General features: G+C 45.2%; 3 protein-coding genes across 13 annotated transcripts in view; 2 read left to right on the top strand and 1 right to left on the bottom strand.

The window, feature by feature from the left end:
• Positions 1 to 6282, top strand: part of LOC120820368 (uncharacterized) — an 8211-nt gene extending 1929 nt beyond the window's left edge. Inside the window, exons 3-6 of the mRNA XM_040178040.2 lie at positions 453 to 579; positions 766 to 873; positions 4024 to 4438; positions 5202 to 6282. Coding sequence (XP_040033974.2) covers positions 453 to 579; positions 766 to 873; positions 4024 to 4438; positions 5202 to 5596 — 1045 coding nt within the window. The 3' untranslated portion in view covers positions 5597 to 6282. The remainder of the gene's footprint in view (positions 1 to 452; positions 580 to 765; positions 874 to 4023; positions 4439 to 5201) is intronic.
• A 75-nt stretch (positions 6283 to 6357) lies between these two features.
• On the bottom strand, positions 6358 to 15902 carry tk2 (thymidine kinase 2). 8 transcript variants are annotated; one of them, XM_040178046.2, is made up of 10 exons: positions 15619 to 15902; positions 9802 to 9922; positions 9600 to 9674; positions 9349 to 9402; positions 9006 to 9095; positions 8809 to 8882; positions 7996 to 8084; positions 7583 to 7662; positions 7135 to 7215; positions 6358 to 6838 (listed from the first exon to the last, which is right to left on the bottom strand). In XM_040178046.2, the coding sequence occupies exons 2-10, from the start codon at positions 9856 to 9858 to the stop codon at positions 6752 to 6754; spliced, it is 687 nt and encodes a 228-aa protein (XP_040033980.1). In that variant the 5' UTR covers positions 9859 to 9922; positions 15619 to 15902; the 3' UTR covers positions 6358 to 6751. The 8 variants fall into 8 exon arrangements, with proteins under 8 accessions (XP_040033980.1, XP_040033979.1, XP_040033981.1 ...); XM_040178045.2 differs by having other exon boundaries at positions 9802 to 9839; positions 15619 to 15898; XM_040178047.2 differs by lacking the exon at positions 15619 to 15902 and adding an exon at positions 14933 to 15402.
• ppp1r35 (protein phosphatase 1, regulatory subunit 35) lies at positions 15461 to 21376 on the top strand. 4 transcript variants are annotated; one of them, XM_040178041.2, is made up of 7 exons: positions 16300 to 16533; positions 16716 to 16885; positions 17429 to 17654; positions 18318 to 18426; positions 20093 to 20208; positions 20295 to 20385; positions 20929 to 21376. In XM_040178041.2, the coding sequence occupies exons 2-7, from the start codon at positions 16797 to 16799 to the stop codon at positions 21204 to 21206; spliced, it is 909 nt and encodes a 302-aa protein (XP_040033975.2). In that variant the 5' UTR covers positions 16300 to 16533; positions 16716 to 16796; the 3' UTR covers positions 21207 to 21376. The 4 variants fall into 4 exon arrangements, with proteins under 4 accessions (XP_077960737.1, XP_040033975.2, XP_040033977.2 ...); XM_040178042.2 differs by having other exon boundaries at positions 16356 to 16533; positions 16735 to 16885; XM_078104611.1 differs by lacking the exons at positions 16300 to 16533; positions 16716 to 16885 and adding an exon at positions 15461 to 15810.
• The last annotated feature ends 79 nt before the right edge of the window (positions 21377 to 21455 follow it).

Raw genomic sequence — 21455 nt, forward strand, 5'->3', positions numbered from 1 at the left:
GAGGTACGAGTCAGCGAGAGAAAGAAACGAAAAATGTTATAAGGGAGCTGGGAGAGTAAAATATTATTAATGTACAACGAAAAAGCTTCAGTGATGGAATATTTAGTCAACAAGATTAATGAATATGATCTGAGAATTCATTTTATTTTATTTTTATTTTTTTGTTTGTTTTGTTCTATAAGAGATTTAATTTCCGTAAAGGTCACACTCCTTAAGAGCAAAAGAAGAGGAGGAAGTCCTGTGCATACTCCATCCAGGCCGCGTTAGAGCTCCGATCTTCAGCTTTCAACCACTTGATCTTAAATTCACACACAATTAGGAAACTGGTTGCAGTTGCTCCAACTAAATCAGCGGATCTTGATGCAAATGGGGAAAGCTATAAACGAGTTGAATGTCTTCACTGTTGGTCTGGTTCTCTCCAGTTGTCCTCTAAACTGCTCCATGCATTTCAGTGAATACAGACTGAGAGAAGATGCTGACCCAGACAGGGCCATGCTGCTGGCCTTTGAGCTGCTGCTGGCCAGGGTGGAATGTGACCACCTGCTGGAGATCTTGGAGAAGGATCAGCTGGAACCACAGGTAAGTTCAGTTTTACCAAAATAATGCAATTACAAAGGGAATCTGGTTGATCACACATTGTGGGATACAGGGTTAAGTATGCGCCAGACTCACACACTACACCAATCAATGAATGAACCATGAATAGCAGCAATAGTGTTCACAGCTGGGCCTTCTCACGTCATGTGCTGTAACTTTGCACTGCAGGAATTTATGGAGGTCCTCCAGAGGAGAATGGGGCCTTCACAACTGGATGAACCTACCGAGAAAACAGGAACAGGGGAAAACGAAGAGGAGAACCATGAAATGGAAGAGGTACAGTACATATTGAAAAGATGCAGAGTTGAGCCTGGTTGACCGACTGAGCAGCTCCTTTCGCGTCTGTTGTCATGTCAACATACAGTAGGAGCACAAAACGAGAAAAGATATTGAACTTATTTTCCAAACCTTTAAAAACTAGTTGAACTACTTAAATGTACTCTCAGTAACATTTTAAGTAGTTTCATTAAATACATGTAACAAGCTTATAACGTTAGATAATAGTTAAAACAGAGGAATCTGCTTTTAATGATGGGCCTCTGATGATGGTTCTATCTGACGGTGGTTGTATCTGACGGTGGTTGTATCTGACGTTGGTTCTATCTGACAGTGGTTCTATCTGACGGTGGTTGTATCTGATGGTGGTTGTATCTGACGGTGGTTCTATCTGACGATGGTTGTATCTGACGATGGTTCTATCTGACGATGGTTCTATCTGACGGTGGTTGTATCTGACGATGGTTGTATCTGACGATGGTTGTATCTGACGATGGTTCTATCTGACGATGGTTCTATCTGACGATGGTTCTATCTGACGGTGGTTGTATCTGATGGTGGTTGTATCTGATGATGGTTCTATCTGACGATGGTTCTATCTGACGATGGTTGTATCTGACGATGGTTGTATCTGACGATGGTTGTATCTGACGGTGGTTGTATCTGACGATGGTTCTATCTGACGGTGGTTCTATCTGACGATGGTTGTATCTGACGATGGTTGTATCTGCCGGTGGTTGTATCTGACGATGGTTGTATCTGACGATGGTTGTATCTGATGATGGTTGTATCTGACGATGGTTCTATCGGATGATGGTTGTATCTGACGATGGTTCTATCTGACGGTGGTTCTATCTGACGATGGTTGTATCTGACGATGGTTCTATCTGACGATGGTTCTATCTGACGATGGTTGTATCTGACGGTGGTTGTATCTGACGATGGTTCTATCTGACGGTGGTTCTATCTGACGATGGTTGTATCTGACGATGGTTGTATCTGCCGGTGGTTGTATCTGACGATGGTTCTATCTGACGATGGTTCTATCTGGCGATGGTTGTATCTGACGATGGTTGTATCTGATGGTGGTTCTATCTGATGATGGTTCTATCTGACGGTGGTTGTATCTGATGATGGTTGTATCTGACGATGGTTGTATCTGATGATGGTTGTATCTGACGATGGTTCTATCGGATGATGGTTGTATCTGACGATGGTTCTATCTGACGGTGGTTGTATCTGACGATGGTTCTATCTGACGGTGGTTCTATCTGACGATGGTTGTATCTGACGATGGTTGTATCTGCCGGTGGTTGTATCTGACGATGCTTGTATCTGACGATGGTTCTATCTGATGATGGTTCTATCTGGCGATGGTTGTATCTGACGATGGTTGTATCTGATGGTGGTTCTATCTGATGATGGTTGTATCTGACGGTGGTTCTATCTGATGATGGTTCTATCTGATGACGGGTGTATCTGATGGTGGTTGTATCTGACGGTGGTTGTATCTGACGGTGGTTGTATCTGACGGTGGTTGTATCTGACGGTGGTTCTATCTGACGGTGGTTGTATCTGTTGATGGTTGTATCTGACGGTGGTTGTATCTGATGATGGTTTATCTGATGGTGGTTGTATCTGATGGTGGTTGTATCTGACGGTGGTTCTATCTGACGGTGGTTCTATCTGACGGTGGTTGTATCTGTTGATGGTTGTATCTGTTGATGGTTCTATCTGATGATGGTTCTATCTGATGATGTGTAAGAGGTTCTTATTGTCCAACTCACTTATATAGTCAAGTAAACACACACACACACAAACAGATGCACAACAGCAACCACACAGTAAGACAACTTGGATTTTCTCAGACTTTCCGTAACAATTTAGTATGAACAAGTCACATAAAACTAGACAAACTTAGGTAAACTTTTCAAACTGGACTATCACAGTACGTTATTATGTAGTCGACACAGGTCGACCTAAAGGGGATTGTTTACAGGACGATATAATAATCCCAGCTGGGAACAGTAAAAGGCAGTTTATTCCCAGGTTAATGAACTAAATACCAGGAAGCAATTTAGAAGACCCAAGACTTAGAAGGGGATATTTCAGGATAACTTGAGCACACTTTACTTCATTTCTGTTCATAATATGAAGTGAAAATTGTCTACACAACTGGCACAACCTCAGTGAGATATTAGTCAACAGTCTAAGTGGGCGGTTGTGGGTGAGTGGGGAGCACGGTCGTCCTCCAATCAGAGGGTTGTCGGTTCGATCCCAGGTCCGGCTAACCCGCATGTTGTTGTGTCCTTGGGCAAGACACTTAACCCAACATTGCTCCTGTAGCTGCGACTACAGTGTGTGGATGTTAGTTACTGATGGCAGGTGTCACTGTGTGTGGTTCTCCTGTCATCAGTGTATGAATGGGTGTGAATGGGTGAATGATGTCATCAGTGTGTGAATGGGTGTGAATGGGTGAATGATGTCATGTAGTGTTAAAGCGCTTTGAGTGGTCAGAAGACTAGAAAAGCGCTATACAAGTACAGGCTATTTACCATTTACCATTATCTAAGTTACTGAACATAGCTAATAACTATGGTCGGGTTCATGCAGACTAGCGGCTTGAAATGTAGTGTAAGCTTGTCTGATACTAACGTCACTGAACGTTTTACTAAAATGGGATGTTGGGATAAGGTTATATATCACATTATAACATAAATGAATTCCAGTAGTTAACATTTAAAAGCAAAGGTTGCTGCTTTTCCAGCTGCCGGCCCCACGCGTCTCCATCTTGACAAATAAACTCATCATTGGCCCTCAGTGCATCTCGGGATATACCTGTTTGATATATTTGTGAGCAGGTTGGTTCGCTACATGCATCACATGCACACCTAACAAGCAGACAATTGTTCCAAATCATTTTGAGATTTTTATGTATTTTCGAACATTTCCAAAAGTGGTTCTTCAACAAAGTAATCCGATAAACTTTATGTTTTGTCAGTTCAATCTAAAGACCTTTATGGTGAAAAATGATGAAAGCCGTTGCTGTGGCGATGCTGTCCTTTAATGAAGTCCTCCTGGAGAATCAATCATTTGAGCAGTCCGATCCGAAGGCCTTTGTCACAGGCTTGACCAGCTTTATTCCTCCAGGTGCCTCTGAATTTGGACTCCAGGCTCACAGTGGAAGCCCAGCCCGAGCCTCCAGGCTGCCCCCTCGTCGGCGTAGACGAGTCCATAATGGAGATGCAGAAGACCTACCCTGACCTCGCCTTCAGGGGCCGTCCTCTGCTACCGGACAAACCTCAACGAACAAACAGCAGCAGAAGAGATGTTCCCACCACCACCACCACCAATGACCCCAGTGGTGACAGTAAAGGGTCTGAGCGTATTAAAGGCACGCATTCATCTACACGCAGTCAGGATGACAGCAGAGCCGATGACGACGACGCATGCAAAGGCAGAGGTTGTACCATCAGGAACAGCGATGGAAGCAGAGAGGACGGGGAGACGCAGAAACATGGAGGGGCCCAGCCAACAGCAGAGACACCTGCCTGCACGCTAGCAGGTAACACACTCACACACCTACGACGTCCCAGGCAAAATATGCACGGAATACCAGGAAGGGCTCCGTTTCAACTTTCTATCCCCTGAATGAGAAGACCATTTATTAGAAGTGGGGTGAAATCCTCCTAGCAGGCCACATTATCTCACATAATACGGGTAGACAAAATCCAGCGTTCTGATTGGTTGAGAGTGAGTCACGGGGAGTGCATCATTCAGCCGTAACGTACAGTACCTGCTCACATTGACCCCAGCGTTCCACATCACTGCGCACCCAAGTAACAGGCTAGAGACGAATGATGGGTTTCATCGGTTCGGGGCAACGAGAGCTTTCACAGCCGGACAATTCAGGTGGACGTCATGAGCGATGTGGATGAATGAGGTGCTGCGGGACACGACGCTGTTTACGTGCACGTACGGGGACTATTTTTCTCTAGACTACTGAAATAAGATACACAACGTTTGGTGGCTACAACTATTTTGTGCTGAAAGGCAGCGATTATACTTTTATAATAGCTACTATTTATAATTTCGCTGGTAACCGTGTTATAAAAGCAATAAGGTACTTGAGGCAGAACTTCAAGTACCTCAAGTACCTTATTGCTTTAATATTATAACGATTCATCAATACAACAATAGAGAACCACCCATATTCAAAGGGTAATTAACACAGTATGAACTGGCAGGCTAAATGTCGGCCCATATTATTATGTTGGAGGCTCGCTGGAAAAGCAAAGTTTTATACATGTCCGTCCTGTTTTTTACAGACATACGACGATCGGCCAACCAGAAGCCTCCTCTCAGCTCGACGGACGCGGTGCAGCAGAAAGCAGAGCTGGCCGAGAGCCCCCTGCATGTGCAAGATACCAAAAAGGAAGTGGAGAGAAAACTAGACAACCACGGGGAGGAGGGACACACACGAGAGGACACTCTGGGTCAGCCAGTGACGGCGGGGCCAGAACCAGGTCATGCTGCAAGTAGATCCTCCCGGTCTGATCCTGCAGAGATGGAGGAGCAGAAGCAGCACCTCCCACTGGCCACCGGTGCAGCAGAGAGCTTCAGAGGAGGGGACGGGGCAGAGCAGCAGGAGTCAAAGGACACGGGGAGAGACGAGGAGCAGCTGACAAAGAGCTTCGTGATGGTGGAGCTTCACAAGAAATGACTTTCCCCTGGTTGCAGATTTACATGCATATGGACAATGTCAACAGCAGAACTGTTCAACAGTGACTAGTAGAGATTAAAAACAACATTTGAATGCAGTCCCGATTTTATGAATACTAAGTTCAAGCTCTGCCCTGCACACAGTCTCAGGAAATGCTTGTGTCCTGTTAATTTGTTTGTTAAACTGGGCGCGTTCACCCTGTAACCACCAAAGGAACAGAAAACAGATACAAATACAGAAATCAACTTGAATTAGCAGATATTTTATTAGTAAGTGGAACTGTTAGTAGGAAAAGGTTGTTTTTTTTACATTTGGAGTCATTTGTCCACATATATAGAACATATAGTGTGTTAGAAATGTCCCAAATCTCAGACTCAATTCCTTACAGTCTGTACACATGCAACAACTTGTCCCGAAACCCTCACATCGGCACAGCAAAACCCTTCAACAGGCAGAAAGCCAGAGGGACAGAGGAGTGTCCCCCCATCAGGATGGACAGTGAGACAGATGTCCTGTTTCATATGAATGATTGAGAAATAATGCTAATAAGGACTAAGGCCCTACTTAGAAGTGCTAAAATAAAGCAGATTAGGGGAGGTTTGGTCATAAATATATTTTTGTGAACTTTTGCTGACAAATTGTCTTAAATGTACCTTTTTAAATAAATACTTAATATTTGAAACCAAGCTTCATGAGCTTTAGAGTCTCTGTGCTTTTTCTGAGAAGTTTCCGCCTAAAAAAAGCCAAAAGATCACACCTTATTTAGGTTTGAGGTTTATTCATATTTTGGATATATTACAATAATAAAATCTTCAAATAAAACTTCACTGGTCCATATAGATGTGTCCTGGGGCAAGACGCGTTGCTATGACTACGGCGTGTAAACATTATTGACTGATGGGCAGCAGAAAACAGGTCAGCTGAAATTTAACATCGAGAAAAAAATGAATTTCTTCTGTTGTTAAATCTTTAATTCTTCTTAATCTCGCCCTCCTCCAAAAGGACACCAAGCATCGTTTCTTTGACCAGTCATTTACTTCATTCATTTGCATAAAACCCCTTAATCGCCTATTTGCTAACCCTAACATATGTGGAGTAATGAAAAAAGTGCACTTAAAAAGGAAAAGGTTGTCCAATGCAGAATCATGTGCGTGCTCAGAGACGGCTTGCAGCTAAAATCTTGTCACGGTTTTCCTCGTACTGGTGCAGCATCGTCTGGAGGTCATGGTCAGCAGGAATCACCTGTACGCACACACACACACACACAGATTTAAAGGTCACCAATCACTAACATCACTTAGGGCTCCCTTGGCTTGATCCCCGTGTCCATGCGTGTCCTAGGGGACGAGCCCGAACCCCAAACAGCTCCCGTAGCTGCGCTGTGTGAAGGGTTAGCTACTGGCGGGAGGGCGTCACTGTGTGTAGCAGCTCCTCCCGTCAGTGTATGAATGGGTGAACGATGACACGTCGCGTTAAAAGACATTCGAGTCATCAGGAGACCATAAGAGAGACGAAGACACATGTCCACACTAACTCACCAGCACAGGAGCAGGCAGAGGGGAAGAGGTCTGCTTGATGAGCCAGTCCTCATACAGCTCGTGGATGGACTCGAGATACTCCTAGTGAACACAATCACAAACGCTTTACTGGATTCCTGTTTGCAACCAACAAAAACAAAGAGCAACTCTTGTGTGACTGTGAATTTATTAGGACGAGTTGCGCCGTTGCAAAATGTCAAATGTTATTGCCAATTAGTTCCTGGTCAAAGGTGGACACCTTTCACAAGACAATACGTTCCAGGTGATTAGAGAAAAGCGGGACATAAATCCCCTGCAGTGGTCTACTTGATGTTTAAGAGCTCATCTCTCGGGAAAGAGCAATTAGATGATGTTACAGTAGGAAGCAATAAAATCAACACGAAACAAATAGTGAGGAACTCACTAAATGTTCACCCTCACACTGCTGTCTGTGAATGTGTGTCCTCACCAATGGAATGACCTTCTCTTCTTCTCTGCGTCTCTGCTTTAGCCTCTCGTGGCAGGTCTGAGGAGATGTCTTTAGGTAGACTGGAGCCAGAAGAAAACAGTCACTCAACGTGTCGGGACTGAAGACAAATCCCAGTGAGACGGAGGGACTGCGTTATGATTTCATGAGTGAATATGGGGCTGATTGTGTGCTGCTCGTGGGGCCTTTTGTATGATGTGCAGGGCCAAAAGATGTGCAAGACAGCACAGGATTGCTACAAGCACTCATCATATCTTCAGTCACTAGGTATTGTCAACCAGACAAACCACAACCAGTATAAAAACACCACCACACCTCTACCACACAGCTAGCAGTTACAATCTCCTAATTCTACATGAAATAATCGATTGTTTCTCTGCTTTGTGTATTCTCACCAATCAGATCAACAGGAATGCAAATGTTTGTTGTGATCCAATCGAACCACTCGCTGAGGACAGCATAGTCCACCCCGGGCATTTTCCCGCTGAAAAAACACACAATTAAAGCTGCTGTGGCATTTTGAGGAAGAAGCAGAATTAGTGAACGTTGACATCGTGTGTCTGTAGAAAGTCACACTGTGAAATGATGTCCCTGTGGAATCAACTCGCCGTCTAGACATTAAAAATAAAAATGTCCACTTAAGCCAGTTCTCTTCTGTCTGGGTTTATGTGAGCTGGACGCCTCCAAATGCTCTCATTAGTCGACACGGAGCATGATGCCCCCCCCCCGGGGCAACACTGATCAACACCCCCCCGCTGTGGCCCAGGGCGCAATAAATAAAAACTGTGTTAACACGCAATAAAGTCATTATATGCATTAATTAATTCCGTTAACGCAATAAATATATATCTCTTTTGAAAAAAAAACTGCCCTTCAATGTATTCTTATCAAAATGTAATCCTTAAGAAATAGGGCACTCAAATAGTAGCATATTTTCAATAATAAATAAATAACAAAAGTTAATAACAGAAACGTGCGTCACTTAAATGCCTGTAAATGGTATTTGTGATCCTGCAATGTGCCTTCAGACTGACCAGTTCTTAACTGTCCGTAGCTTGCTGGCTAAATGCAAATGTGAACTAAATCTGTACGGTCTACGTCTATCAAGTGTGCTGGCATTAAAGCAGCAATACGTCCGTGTTTCCCCTACGATAATATTCTATATGGATCTACTCGTGCCGGGTTTGGGTTTCTCAAACTACAGGTACCTTCTGAAGAGGTTTTCCACAAAGATGTACTTGGCGCTGAAGAGGGATCTCTCTATCATCCTGACGTCGGCTGTCTGGAACCCACAAGGGAGGTAGATACAGCAGATGTGTTTGCATCGCCGCTAACAAAGCCTTAGCAATGCAGGTTGACAACACGCTTATAGGTTGCGTGGGGGAATAGCCAGCAGCAGCGTTACCATGGCTGCCAGGTGTGTATCCAGCATGGTGAGTTGGACGTACGTCTGCAGCGTGATGCCCCAGCGCTCAGGATCTTGGTACATCAAAGCCTGCAGGAACAGACACACAACCAGCATATGCCTTGTTTTAATGGTACACAGAACACATCTAAATCAAATAGAAGTTAAAAGTGTTAGTTCATAGGCAGGTCAGAGAACTCATTTTCATCTGTGGTATTCTTTCATTGAAAGTATTGCTTGAATGCTCCTGGAGCCCATCCTGAAAACACGTTTAGTTCTGCTTAAAGGTCTGATGCCAGGTCAATGGGAACACCAGTGATAACAAGACGGCCATTTACGATACCAGAGGGTTGTGTCCACGGACGTTCCTCCATTTAGAGACTGGCTCTGCGAGGACCTGGAACCAAGAAAGACAAGCAAATTCGATAATGAACACCTCCCATCTCCAGGGTTGCGCCATCATTCCTGAACAGTTACACTGCTGTGCTGACAGAAGTGGATTTTAGAAACTAAATTAAATGTAAAACATCCCGGTGGGGAGCATGTGCACATGAATCAACATTATGCACAGTTGGACTGTGTTCTGTTCAGTACCTCAATGTTGCTATTTTTTTCAAAATAGTTCACACACGTCGTCTTCCCGCTGGCAATGTTCCCCTCGATGCAAATCTGAAAAACAGCGACAGAGGGATGTTCGTTAACAGGCTGGTCCAAAGACATCATCAAGAAGAAGGTCCTTACTATGATATGGACGTGTGTTTAGAATAGATTATTATTACATACTGTGAAGACTCACCACTGTTTTTTTATCCCCCTCATTCCGCGCCAGCTTGCCTTCGAAAGAAGACAACATAGTGAGACAAGACTTCACTTCCCACAACTCCCAGTGCTGGCCTCTCTCCGATCAGATCAGTAGGCTGCAGCAACGTCACAGGGACAGAAATGTTAATATTAACAATGTATAGTAAATAAGGGCTTTTTTTAAGACTATATTTGAGAGCATTTGGTAAGAAACATTATTAGAAATAAGAAACAATGACTGTAAATGCATGAAAATAAAAAACATAAGCCAGCACTGTCATTGTCTGTTTATGCCCTGTTTGCATAACTTACTTTGCATAAGCTTGTGCAAATAGCAGGTCCAGGTTTTTTTTAGAACTCATATAAAGAATTAGACCTGACGTAGTGTTAAGTCACAAAGGCTCCTCCAAAGGTCTTATTTAACTGAAACATGATCCAATGGAATGGACAGAAATACGCTGCAGGTCTGGGGATCGTTTCCACGACTCGTCATCACCTGGGACGTGTCTCATGAACATCAATGTACCAACACACATCCACGTTATAACAACCGGCCAGCTCACGTTACCGGGAGCCGCTGCGCTGTCCGCCCGCATCCGGCCGTAGTTATTAGTGAAACGTCCCTTTAATGCCTTAACTCTCACACTTACTGAATAACTGACACGTGATAACTAATATCCTACTGAGGGTTTTATAGACCAGAAAAAGTTCTTCTCTCAGCCCGAAATATATCATGGTCCGCAGGTGAAGAAGGTCTTCCCAAATCGAATAAGAAGAAGACACCGTCTCTATCTGCATGTTGCAGTTTGCCAGGCAACGGGAGCGGCGGATGTTGTACCTTGCGTATTCTTATAATAAGCAGGCGAGGCGTGATATACGTTTCATGAACTTTTAATATCAACTAGCACAGTCCGCTGTAATGCTACCCCCGGGGTCTGCCGCGCTCCGCACCGCGCATGTCCCTCAGCACTGACTAGGGAATGCTGGGTGATGGAGTTCTTTACCTTAACAGTAACCAGTAACATCTAGTAACATCACATCTTTCCCCTTACAATGAGATTATATTTTCCCCCGTAAAAACATAGCCATCTTTAAGTGCAAGTGTAATGTAACATATAAACTATACTTGTAAACAACTTCTACAATTGCAACTTCCCCTTTTCCTTCTTAAGTAAACTTACTCGAACAAGACAAAAGGTACACATTGCCTTTTCCTTCCCTGCAAACAAAACAAACTAAAGATAGTCTAGCAACTCTCAATCAACCTCATGGGTGGCTGAACATGTCTCCTAGGTCTATCCTGACTTTCAGCAGCCGGCGATTTCAGCAATCTGAAAGGTGTCGCCTCAGCCGTTGACGCAGACGTCGCTGTCGGACCACTGTCCGATAGCTCAGTAGATTCAGTTGTGTCCTCCTGAACCGTCTCTTGAACTATACTGTCCTGTTCAGTCGTTCGTAGTTGCAGATCAGTGCGGTTCCTCCTCAGAGACACTCCATTCTCCGTCTGGATCCTGTAGGAGCGTGGAGCAACTTCCTCCTTCACCTGTCCCTTTTGTCCCCATGTGCCTGCAGAGACGTCCCTGAGACGCACCAGGTCTCCAGGACTCAGCTTTGGCAGGTGTTTTGCCGTTCGATCATACAGCTGTTTCTGCTTTGCTTTTTGTTCCTCCTTTATTTTTCTGACTTTGTGTGCGTTCTTTGGCGTAAGCAAATCCTCGGTTATTGGTAGGTTAGAGCGAATGAGTCTACCCATCAGCATTTGAGCTGGTGACAGTCCGTTCTGTAGAGGTGCACTCCTATAGATCAGTAAGCTCTTCTGAAAGTCATCTCTGTCCTGTGCTTTCCTCATCATGTTTTTTACTGTTTTCACTGAGCTTTCTGCCAAGCCGTTGGATTTTGGATAGGTTGGACTCGATGTTGAGTGTTGAAACCCCCATTCCCTGGCAAAGGCAGCAAACTCACAGCTGGAAAACTGGGGCCCATTGTCTGAAAACAGTTCACATGGCACTCCATGCCTGGCAAAGACAGTCTTGAGGTAGCTGATGACTGCTTTGCTTGATGTTGACTGCAGCGCTCCAACTTCTGGATAATTTGAAAAGTAGTCGGTGACCACTATGTAACTCTTTCCATCACAGTCAAATGATCAGTACCAACCTTGTAGTACGGTCTGTGGGGCACCGGGTGAGTCATCAGCGGCTCAGCTTGTTGTTTTGGCCTGTAGATGCAACATAGCTCACACGACGCTGTTGTCTGGCTGATATCTTGATTGATTCTCGGCCAGTACATTACTTCTCTTGCCCGCCGTTTACACTTGACTTCTCCGAGGTGGCCTTCGTGTATCTTTTGGAGCATTTGTTTACGTAACGATGATGGAATAACAAACTTGCTCCCCTTCAACACTAAGTCATCCACCACACTGAGCTCAGATCTACAGTTCCAGTAGTCTTGTATTTTCGTGGGGCAATCCTTTCTGTTTTCAGGCCATCCTGTCTGTATTGTGTATTTGAGTTCTGTCATTGTTTCATCTGCATTTGTCTCCCTGCGTATTTGTTCTGTTCTGTCAGCTGTTACCGGCAGATTCAACACAATCATATCCACATACGCCTGGATTTCTGCAGTGTCTTCGTTGTCCGCACGCTCCCCCTTATCCACTGCTCTAGACAAGGTGTCGGCGGTGTACATGTATTTCCCTTGTGTGTACATCATGTGTATGTCATATTTTTGCAGCCTGATTAGCATGCGCTGTATCCGTACAGGACAGTCATTCAGAGGTTTGGACATGATGGACACCAGAGGTTTATGGTCCGTTTCCACTTCAAAAGCTTGACCATAGACATATTGGTGAAAACGTTCACATGCGTACATGCTCGCTAACAGCTCCTTCTCGATTTGAGCATACCTGGACTCAGCGCTTGTCAAGGCTCTGGATGCATAAGCAACGGGTAGCCACTTCTCATCGTATTCCTGCAGCAGCACCGCTCCCAAGCCGTACTGTGACGCATCTGCTGAAATCCTTGTTTGCTTCTCTGGGTCATAAAACTTTAACACGGGCTCTTGTGTCAGAGTCTCTTTCAGTTTCACAAAACATTGTTCCTGCTCATGGGACCAGATCCACTCATTCTTCTGTTCAAGAAGACTCCTGAGAGGTGCTGACTGTGCTGACAGCTGAGGGACAAATTTGGCCATATAGGTGACCATTCCCAGAAAACGTCTGACCTCGTCTTTGTTGTTTGGTCTTTCCATGTTGTTGATTGCTCACGTTTTTCTTGGGTCGGGCTTCACCCCCTCTTCACTGACAACATCTCCCACAAAGGTAAGTGTTTTCACTCCAAACTCACATTTGTCTTTGTTAAGCTTCAGATTCACTTCCCTTGTCTTGTCTAGCACTTGTCTCAGTCTTTCGTCGTGTTCTTCTCGAGTCGACCCCCAGACTATGACGTCATCCATCATTGTCTCCACTCCTGGTATGTGCTCGAAGATCATATGAATAGTCTTATGGTAGACTTCAGGCGCTGACAGGATACCATACGGCAGACGAAGAAACCTGTACCTGCCCTCAGGTGTGTTGAATGTGCACAGCTTCGAACTCTCCTCGTCCAGCCTCAGCTGCCAGAAACCTGATGAAGCGTCTAGTTTGCTGAACCATTTAGCTCCAGCAAACTGTGCCATGATTTCTTCTCTGGTTGGTAACTTAAAGTGCTCTCTTTTGATCGCTTTGTTTAAGTCTCTTGGGTCCAAGCACGTTCTCAGAGCACCGGTTTTCTTTTGTACAACAACCAGCGAGCTGACCCATTCAGTTGGCTCATCTATTTTCTTGATGACCTTTAGTTTTTCCATGCGCGCCAGTTCCTCTTTCAGTTTTCCACGCAATGCAAAAGGAACTTTCCTACAAGGATGCACAACAGGAGACACACTTTTGTCTATGCATATTTTGTGTTCTCCGGGTAGACATCCAAGTCCTTCGAAGCAGTCTTTATACTCTTCCATCAGTGAGTCATGATCATTGGCAGTTTCTGATGATGTCACTACAAACACTCTTTTGACCAGGTTGAGCTTTGTACATGCCTTGAGTCCCAGGATTGGTTGTGCACTTGTATCCACAACCAGTAGCAATGCTCTTATCTGCTGGTCTCTGTATTTGAAGGTTGCGATGCATCCGCCTTTAACAGGAACCCTTTCTCCAGTGTATCCTGTCACCTTTGTTTTTACTGGATGAATTTTGCTTTTCACTGCCAATGTCTTGTAATCCTCATAAGATAACAGGTTTACATGGGCACCTGTATCTAGCTTGAATGGTATTACCGTCTTGTTCACTTCGATTGGCACAATCCATTCCTCTTTTTCATCAGTCCGAGCCTGCACCACATCCACAAGGAACTCCCCATCATCCTCTTCTTCCTCACCAACTGCGTGAACCTTCTGCTTAAAAGCGGACTTGCAACATTTTGCATAGTGATTGTTCCTTCCACAGTTGTTACAGGATTTTCCATACGCAGGACATGATTTTGGCTTGTGGCTGCCTCCACATTTACCACATTTGAATTCTGCAGATTTCTCTTTACAGTCTTTTTGTTTAGTATATGTTTTCTTATTTCTCTGTTCTTTGTGTACTGCATGCACTGTAGTTTCACCTCTCCGAAGCTCTTTTGCTTGCGCTCGAGTTGTTTCTGCTGCTCTGCACATAGTGACACACTTCTCCAGTGTAAGTCCAGCTTCTCTGAGCAGTCTCTCTCTGAGTGCATTATCCACTGTGCCACAAACTATCCTGTCTCTCACTAGAGAATCTCTCAGGGTGCCAAATTCACATGTTTTGCTTAATGTGTGAAGCTCTGCTAAGTACTGATCGAAATGTATTCCTTGCTTCTGGTCATGGGTGAAAAACTTCTACCTCTCAAACGTCACGTTCTGGCTAGGCACAAAGTACTCTTCAAACTTTATCATTAATTCTGCTAAGGTCATAGTAGCTTCATCCAACTGAAAGCTATTATATATGTCCAAAGCATCTTCTCCCATAACATGCAAAAGAATGTGAGCTTTCAGTTTTTCATCATCAGCCCCTGCTCCACTTGCTGCTAAATATATATTGAATCGTTGCTTAAAACGCTTCCAATTATCAGCAAGATTACCAGTCAGTTGCATGGAAGTAGGTGGACTTAGCCTCTCCATTACTGAAAGTCGGGGTACAGGGTCTTCCCCAGCCCTCTCGCGTTGCCGGTTGTCCTCTGCTTCAGGCACAAGATCCTCCTCTATATGTTCGATCTGTCCTTCATCTCCCGCTTCACTTCCACTGCCACTTGTAGCCATCACACGACGTAGCAAACTCTTTTAGCATGTTGACTTGTTAGCACGTTACCTCACGCGACCGGAGATTTCTTTTTTTCTCTCTTTTCCCCGTCGTTCTCCCGTGGCAAATCTATCTTCATTAGCTGCTCACGGCCACTTCTGACACCATGTTGTGCCTTGCGTATTCTTATAATAAGCAGGCGAGGCGTGATATACGTTTCATGAACTTTTAATGTCAACTAGCACAGTCCGCTGTAATGCTACCCCCGGGGTCTGCCGCGCTCCGCACCGCGCATGTCCCTCAGCACTGACTAGGGAATGCTGGGTGATGGAGTTCTTTACCTTAACAGTAACCAGTAACATCTAGTAACATCACAGCGGAGACAACGCCGGGTGACGCAAGCAGGAAGCCAGACCCGGTCTACCGGTGTGGACCACCGGCCCATGTAGGCCACAGCGCGGGGTCCTCGTGAGGATTCAGTGAAAGAAGTGAGACACGGGTAACGTTAGCGTGTCCCGGGCCACTCACCTGTGGTGACGCGCGGCGCGCTCCCGGCCGGTGGACGCTTCCCTCTTGGTCCAGCAGCCACGGGCGGGGACGTGGTCACAGCGCGTCGGGCCAATAGCAGCGGGACACTCCTGCACATGAACCGCGCGCCGCTGGCAGCCACCGACATGTCACCGCACGGACAGGGGTCTGCGGGGCTCCGGTCGGTTCACGGTAAACTGCGTGAACCGGTTCTTCTTCTTGTTTCTCTTCTTCCTGCTCCGTTGTTTTTACTGCTCCTCCCTCTTCTTCGTGTACTGCGTGGACCGAACATGGCAGTGACGGCCAGCGTTGAAGGCCTCTACTGCCACCTACCTACTACTTGGCAGTATTACCTTCTTTCCCCCGCTCACGGGACGCGGAGCAGCCGGGGCGTGAACCGCCAACCCTTCGGTTCCCGGCGCACCTTCTCCACATGCGCCAAATGGTTCAGTCAGGGAAATGTCCTCATGTCGTTACTGATCTTTTATTCTCCATTCTATCCTCACTCCGGCTCTAAATCTTCTCACTCCCATTTGCCAAGTTTCCATAGATTTGGTTACATTCTGCAAAGGGACTCATAAAGCACTATTTTGCTATATTCAATTGACTATGATTAAAAAGAAAATCTGAGCCCGTTGTTTGGTTTATTTTCGATAAGGATGTTTAGTTCTTGTAATTTATGTGTATATTTGTTTTATTTTGAAAATCTTCTCCGGGTCCGCTCCATACCTGCTGTTGGCGGTAATGTGCCAATTTTAAAAAGAAGAAGAAGAAGAAACCTGTTGATTTTTTGAAAGGGTTGTTTGGGGCACAAAGGAGTTTCTCCGGATATTTAACCCGTTTAATGTAGATTATCTTCAGAGGGAGACTTCGGTCTGGTGTTTCTCATCGTTTGTTCCTCTCGGACCTCATCAGGTAACACAAATAACTTTACCGGCTAACTAGTTGTATCCGCTTCGATGTAATAAACCACAACGCATGAGTGTGACTCAGACTCCTCAGTGAGTCGGAGGGTGGAAGGTTAATAACTTTAGCTGAACGAGGCGCTTCCATTGACGGAGACTACGCGGCTAACCGAGCTAACGGTTGCATCCTAGACTCCTTTCCTCTGCTTAGGAACCTGCTCCCCGGCTACAGTGTCACGTGGGCTTGTCCTCCAATCAACGCTTCAACCCGACATGAGGTTTATTGACCCAAATATAACGACCCCAAAAGACGCGATCGGCACAATAAAACGACTCGAACACTGTACTCCTACAATGTTGAGGTAATATTGCATGTACTAGATGGGGTATACTGTTTTACTGTAAATACTGGTATTTAACGGTTACTATAGTTATTGCTGCTGTTACTATTATACAGACTGCAGTAACGTGCTTTAAAACAATACATGTTGGCTTTATACAGATTTCATCCTTCAGCCTAATGACGGCTTGCTTCACTCGTAGTGACGGTTCCATTGACAGCAACAGATTTAAATGCAGATCCCACAGCTGGAACAAGCTCCAGACCTTTTATCTGTTAAATCCAATAGTGAGGGAATAACACACACCCGAAAGGAACAGCTGCTCGGCCAATTGTTCAGTTCCCTTTGGTCAAAATGACGTATAAAATGTCTTGTAATTGCTGCACCACTCAACAGATTTTGATGTAAATACCCTTAAATAGATTTTTAATCATTCATTATTAATAATACCTGTAATAATTACGATTCATGAAGCTGTGATAAGGGTCTTTACAGAAGAGAACACTTTCATTTTGGGGTGCATTCCACTGAAAATCTGTGTCTCTCTCTTTTTTTTCTTGTCAGAATGAGTTCCTCCTTCCTCTCTCCTCCCCCATCTCCTCCCCCTGCCCCCTCACCCCTGCTCTCCTCCTGCTCTCTGGTTCACTGTCCTGAGCTCGACCTGTCCGTCACACTCGGCGCCGCCCCCAAGACCAGCCGGACACACTGGAAACGCAGTCCACCGAAGACGGGTCGGCAAAGCGACCAACCACAGACGAAGCCCCGCCCTCCAGGACAGACGGGAAGACAGGTGAGCACGAGCTCCTTTAGTCCGGGGCTGGATTCCAATTGTCAAAGAAATGACCTCCTAACGTCTATTCCTAACTACTATTCCTTGACCTCTGTGGAAAACGTCACAAGGTGAAGGAAAGGTGGTTAGGAGAGTTAATGAGGAGTTAGGAAAGGGAAATCGTCCGACTCCACTAGTTCTGATGCGACCCGAGATGCATGTTAGTGACGTCAGTGTGCAGCGGCCAAACTACCATTTCTTTGAAGATGGACTACAAAGAAGCCTCTTAGATGCCTTCAGGAGTTCTTGCAGTGCCGAGTCATGCAGACGACGTAAAACAACCAGGCTCTAATTATTACTTTATTAGCAAGGCTGCAACATGATTGAGTTACGCTTTCTCATATGATCTATTTATGTTTCTCAGTCATGATCGTTCTCACGTCCCTATTTAAATATTACTGCAGCAAGGAATGATCTCCTTTCCTTACGTAAAGGATGGTCCAATGATTCCTTTCCTTAGCATTAGAGGATTCGCACAGCTCTCCTCATGGCGCCACTTACACTACTGCCGGGTCATTTCACCCCGTTAGGAACCTTCCTAAGCAGATGTGACAATGCAAATCCAGCCCTGATGTGTGTTTTGCTTTGGTTGTGATTTGCGGTTTTGATGACATCTTTCTTTAGGTGTTTTTTAAAGAGTCGGTGGATGTCAAGGTGACACTGGATCAGAGCACAGACGCCCCGCCGAAGCAGCCAAACAGAGGCCAGGGGAGGAGCAGGGAATATCACCACGGTAACCACAGATTGACAGTTAGGACTGAGGACCCTGTGTGATGGCCACATAGACGTCAGCAACCAGACCTGGGGGCCGTTTCAAGTGGGAGGTTTAACAAACCCTAAACTCTGAGTTGATTTACCCTGAGATGGGAAGGTCTTGGGTTTCAGAACAGCTGTTTAGAGTTGGTTCAATCAACTCTGAGTAGAGTGACTCCGAGTTGAGCGCAGCACCACAGTATAAAGGCATCACGAATGGAGCCACGATACCACGAGTTACCATGGCAACCACCACAAACAATATATTCACCACTATTGAGCTGTAAATACTAATGCAAGCGTAAGGAAAAAAAAGCAACACCGCTACTGCAGCAAAAGACCGAAACGGAGTAAGTTCCAATATGGTGTTAAGTTAATATTTAATGTACACACTAATCATAATCCATACGTTTTACTACAGTTTTTACACTGCTTGTTAGAATGCACTACACACAGGCTTGAAATACACACCCATGCTCATATTTAATCACAAGAATAATATAGCTGGTAAAAACTGGTCCAACGGTGTTGAACCTATAATGTGTTTTATTCAGGTGCGTCCTGTGGAACGCCTCTTTAATGTCTCTCACTGGTTTGTGTCCAGGGAACAAAAGGGTTTAAAGGATGTTTCTCACGGCTCTGCATACAGCAGCTTTACTAATATTCTAATGTTGTAAAGGAAACTGCCGTTTGCAGAAAAACGTAATACTACACGAGGGATGTGCTCGTATGTGAGAGCACGTCCACGATGAGTGACGTTACTTACATGAGGACCCGTGAACATGTTTCATGGACTGTGAAGAAAAACGATACCGTTCAAACAAGTAGTTATCTGGAAATGACAATATATCTAATCGGGCCTCAATATTCTCTCCCGACGTGTTTTAGTTTCCCTCATCTCAGGGATAACAAACTCTGAGTTCCCGCTAAAGACTTGAAGCGGACCCCAGGTCTCATGGGGGAGCTCAGGGCTCCCAGGCTGCTGCATTACTGTCATTCTAATCATCACACACTCCCTCCCTACCGGACGTCCACTAAGGCCACATCCAACTTTCAATATGCTGGCAGACAAATGGCCGACGATGTGTCCACACAGCAGGGAACCAACAGGGAGGCAAAACGATGGGTTCTCAATGCAGCTTATTAAAGCCAACTGAAGAGCGGTGAAGGGCTTGCTGTCTTAATAGAATCGGGGGCACTTGTTTTGGAGTAGTTTTAGGAGTATGAGTACTGCGCTGATTGGCGCCCCAATACATGATGCTGGTATTGCAGCACAGCTAATGATTATAATGCAGCACGTTGACATATAGACCTTTGGGGTGACACTCGACAGTAAACTCTCCCTCTCTGCCAACGAGATGACGCCTTCCTGTAGATTAATGCTGAATAACTTTGGTAGAATACGTCCGCTTCTCACTCAGAAGGCAGCGCGGGTTCTGGTCATCTCATGCCTTGACCACGCCTTGACTACGCCTTGATGACCCACACTTTGTCTCACCGGTTTTATTTAGCCATTAACTGAACAGATCCCTCACCTTCTCTGCAGTGGTGCTACGTGCATCAGCGCATCGGCTGCAACGGAGAAATCACTGGTTAAAGTCAATAGAATACTAAAAAACCTGTTGTTCCTCTCCTCTGATCTGTAGCCCCCACACAGTGGGTGGAGTCCAGCGGTGCAGGATCCAATCAAGCTCCAGGCTTTCTCAGTAAGGTGGAGCTGAACAGCACTCTGGCTCTGAAGGCGGAGCTTCAGTCACTGCAGGTTCACTCTCTCTAGCGGTCTGTTAACCATCATAGTTGCACTAATTAAAGGCTGGTTCCCATGGTAACCTGCGTGTTGTCCTGCAGGGGGCTGAGTTTAACTCCCAGAAGGCCGTTCAGGAGACCCTAAGGAGGTCCGAGAGGACCAAAACGCTCATCAACACCAGAGCTACTGAAGGTAAAAGACACAAAGGAGTTCCCCTCATTGCCTTATTTAAAGCCAGTTGATGGCTCAGCAAGGTACGTTGAGCCTAAGTTTTTACCTCCATAGAAAACTTAACCTGCACCAGTCGGAGGGGGTTTAGAGTCTAGAGCCCCCAGTAACTAATAGACTCCTCTGCAAGTCAGTAGAGATGCAACTGTGGACATTTCATGTCAGGATTATCCTGGATAAAATCATTTCAATTACCAAAAGCATCCAGACAATTATGTAAACATGTTTAAAACTTCTAAAATACACTTTACATCACATTTTTTAAGACAATTTATTTATTGTATGGATGGATCAGCCAAGGCTTTGTTCAGAACATCCTTTTTAAGTGAAAAACATTTTTAAAAAAATTCTTTATGAGGTAATTACAAGTGTCCATGAATGAAGTAGAAATAAAAGTATGTTTGTGGTGTTTAGATTTCATTTTCCACTTCATCAACATTCGGTGCACATGGGTTCTGTATTTCTCGTGGTTGTTTAAGACCGCCTCTCTCTCTGCCTTGTCTGCAGAGGTGAATGTCTCTCGCTCTCAGCTCCTCTTCACTTCATTGGTCGGTGTGGACGTGCAGGAAGATCAGCTGATCAGCCAGGTGCTGCAGAATAGGCTGCTGCTGCCTTGCCACGGCAACAAGGCAGCAGACGGACCCTCTCTTCTCCACTTCATGAACTCTGACCACCTTAGAGAAAAGCTTGTCCCTCTAAAGGAGGAGCCTGTCAACTACACGCCCCGCCCATTCCCAAGTCCCGCCGACGCGGCCTTTGACCTCCACAGACGGGGCAGGTGCTGAATGGCTCATGTCCTGACGCACACATGACCTCTGATCAGCAGGAGAAACTCATGTTGTGTGTGATGGCCTTAATGATATTAACCTTGTTTTTTAAAATGATTAATATTAACTTAAATACGTCTTTAGCTACGCTGTTTTTTCAATAAAGAAATGTCTCGAATTGTTGCCAATCACTTGTGGTTTTCCTTTAGTCTTGATACCTCCCACCAGGAATGCATTTGACTTTTGATGAAGTTTGTGTCGGCACAC

The sequence above is a fragment of the Gasterosteus aculeatus genome, chromosome 6 (assembly GCF_964276395.1).
Source record: "Gasterosteus aculeatus chromosome 6, fGasAcu3.hap1.1, whole genome shotgun sequence".
NCBI classification, from domain to species: domain Eukaryota; kingdom Metazoa; phylum Chordata; class Actinopteri; order Perciformes; family Gasterosteidae; genus Gasterosteus; species Gasterosteus aculeatus.

Excerpts from the sequence above, each read along its gene's own strand:
- ppp1r35 (XM_040178041.2), top strand. The coding sequence starts at position 16,797 with ATGAGGTTTATTGACCCAAATATAACGACCCCAAAAGACGCGATCGGC. Across the intron at positions 16,886-17,428 it reads TGTACTCCTACAATGTTGAG|AATGAGTTCCTCCTTCCTCT; the intron begins GTAATATTGCAT and ends TTTTCTTGTCAG. Across the intron at positions 17,655-18,317 it reads CAGGACAGACGGGAAGACAG|GTGTTTTTTAAAGAGTCGGT; the intron begins GTGAGCACGAGC and ends ATCTTTCTTTAG.
- tk2 (XM_078104612.1), bottom strand. The coding sequence starts at position 15,110 with ATGGCTACAAGTGGCAGTGGAAGTGAAGCGGGAGATGAAGGACAGATC. Across the intron at positions 9,840-14,932 it reads TACTTCCATGCAACTGACTG|GCAAGCTGGCGCGGAATGAG; the intron begins GTAATCTTGCTG and ends CTTCTTTCGAAG. Across the intron at positions 6,839-7,134 it reads CTCTGCCTGCTCCTGTGCTG|GTGATTCCTGCTGACCATGA; the intron begins GTGAGTTAGTGT and ends GTGTGCGTACAG.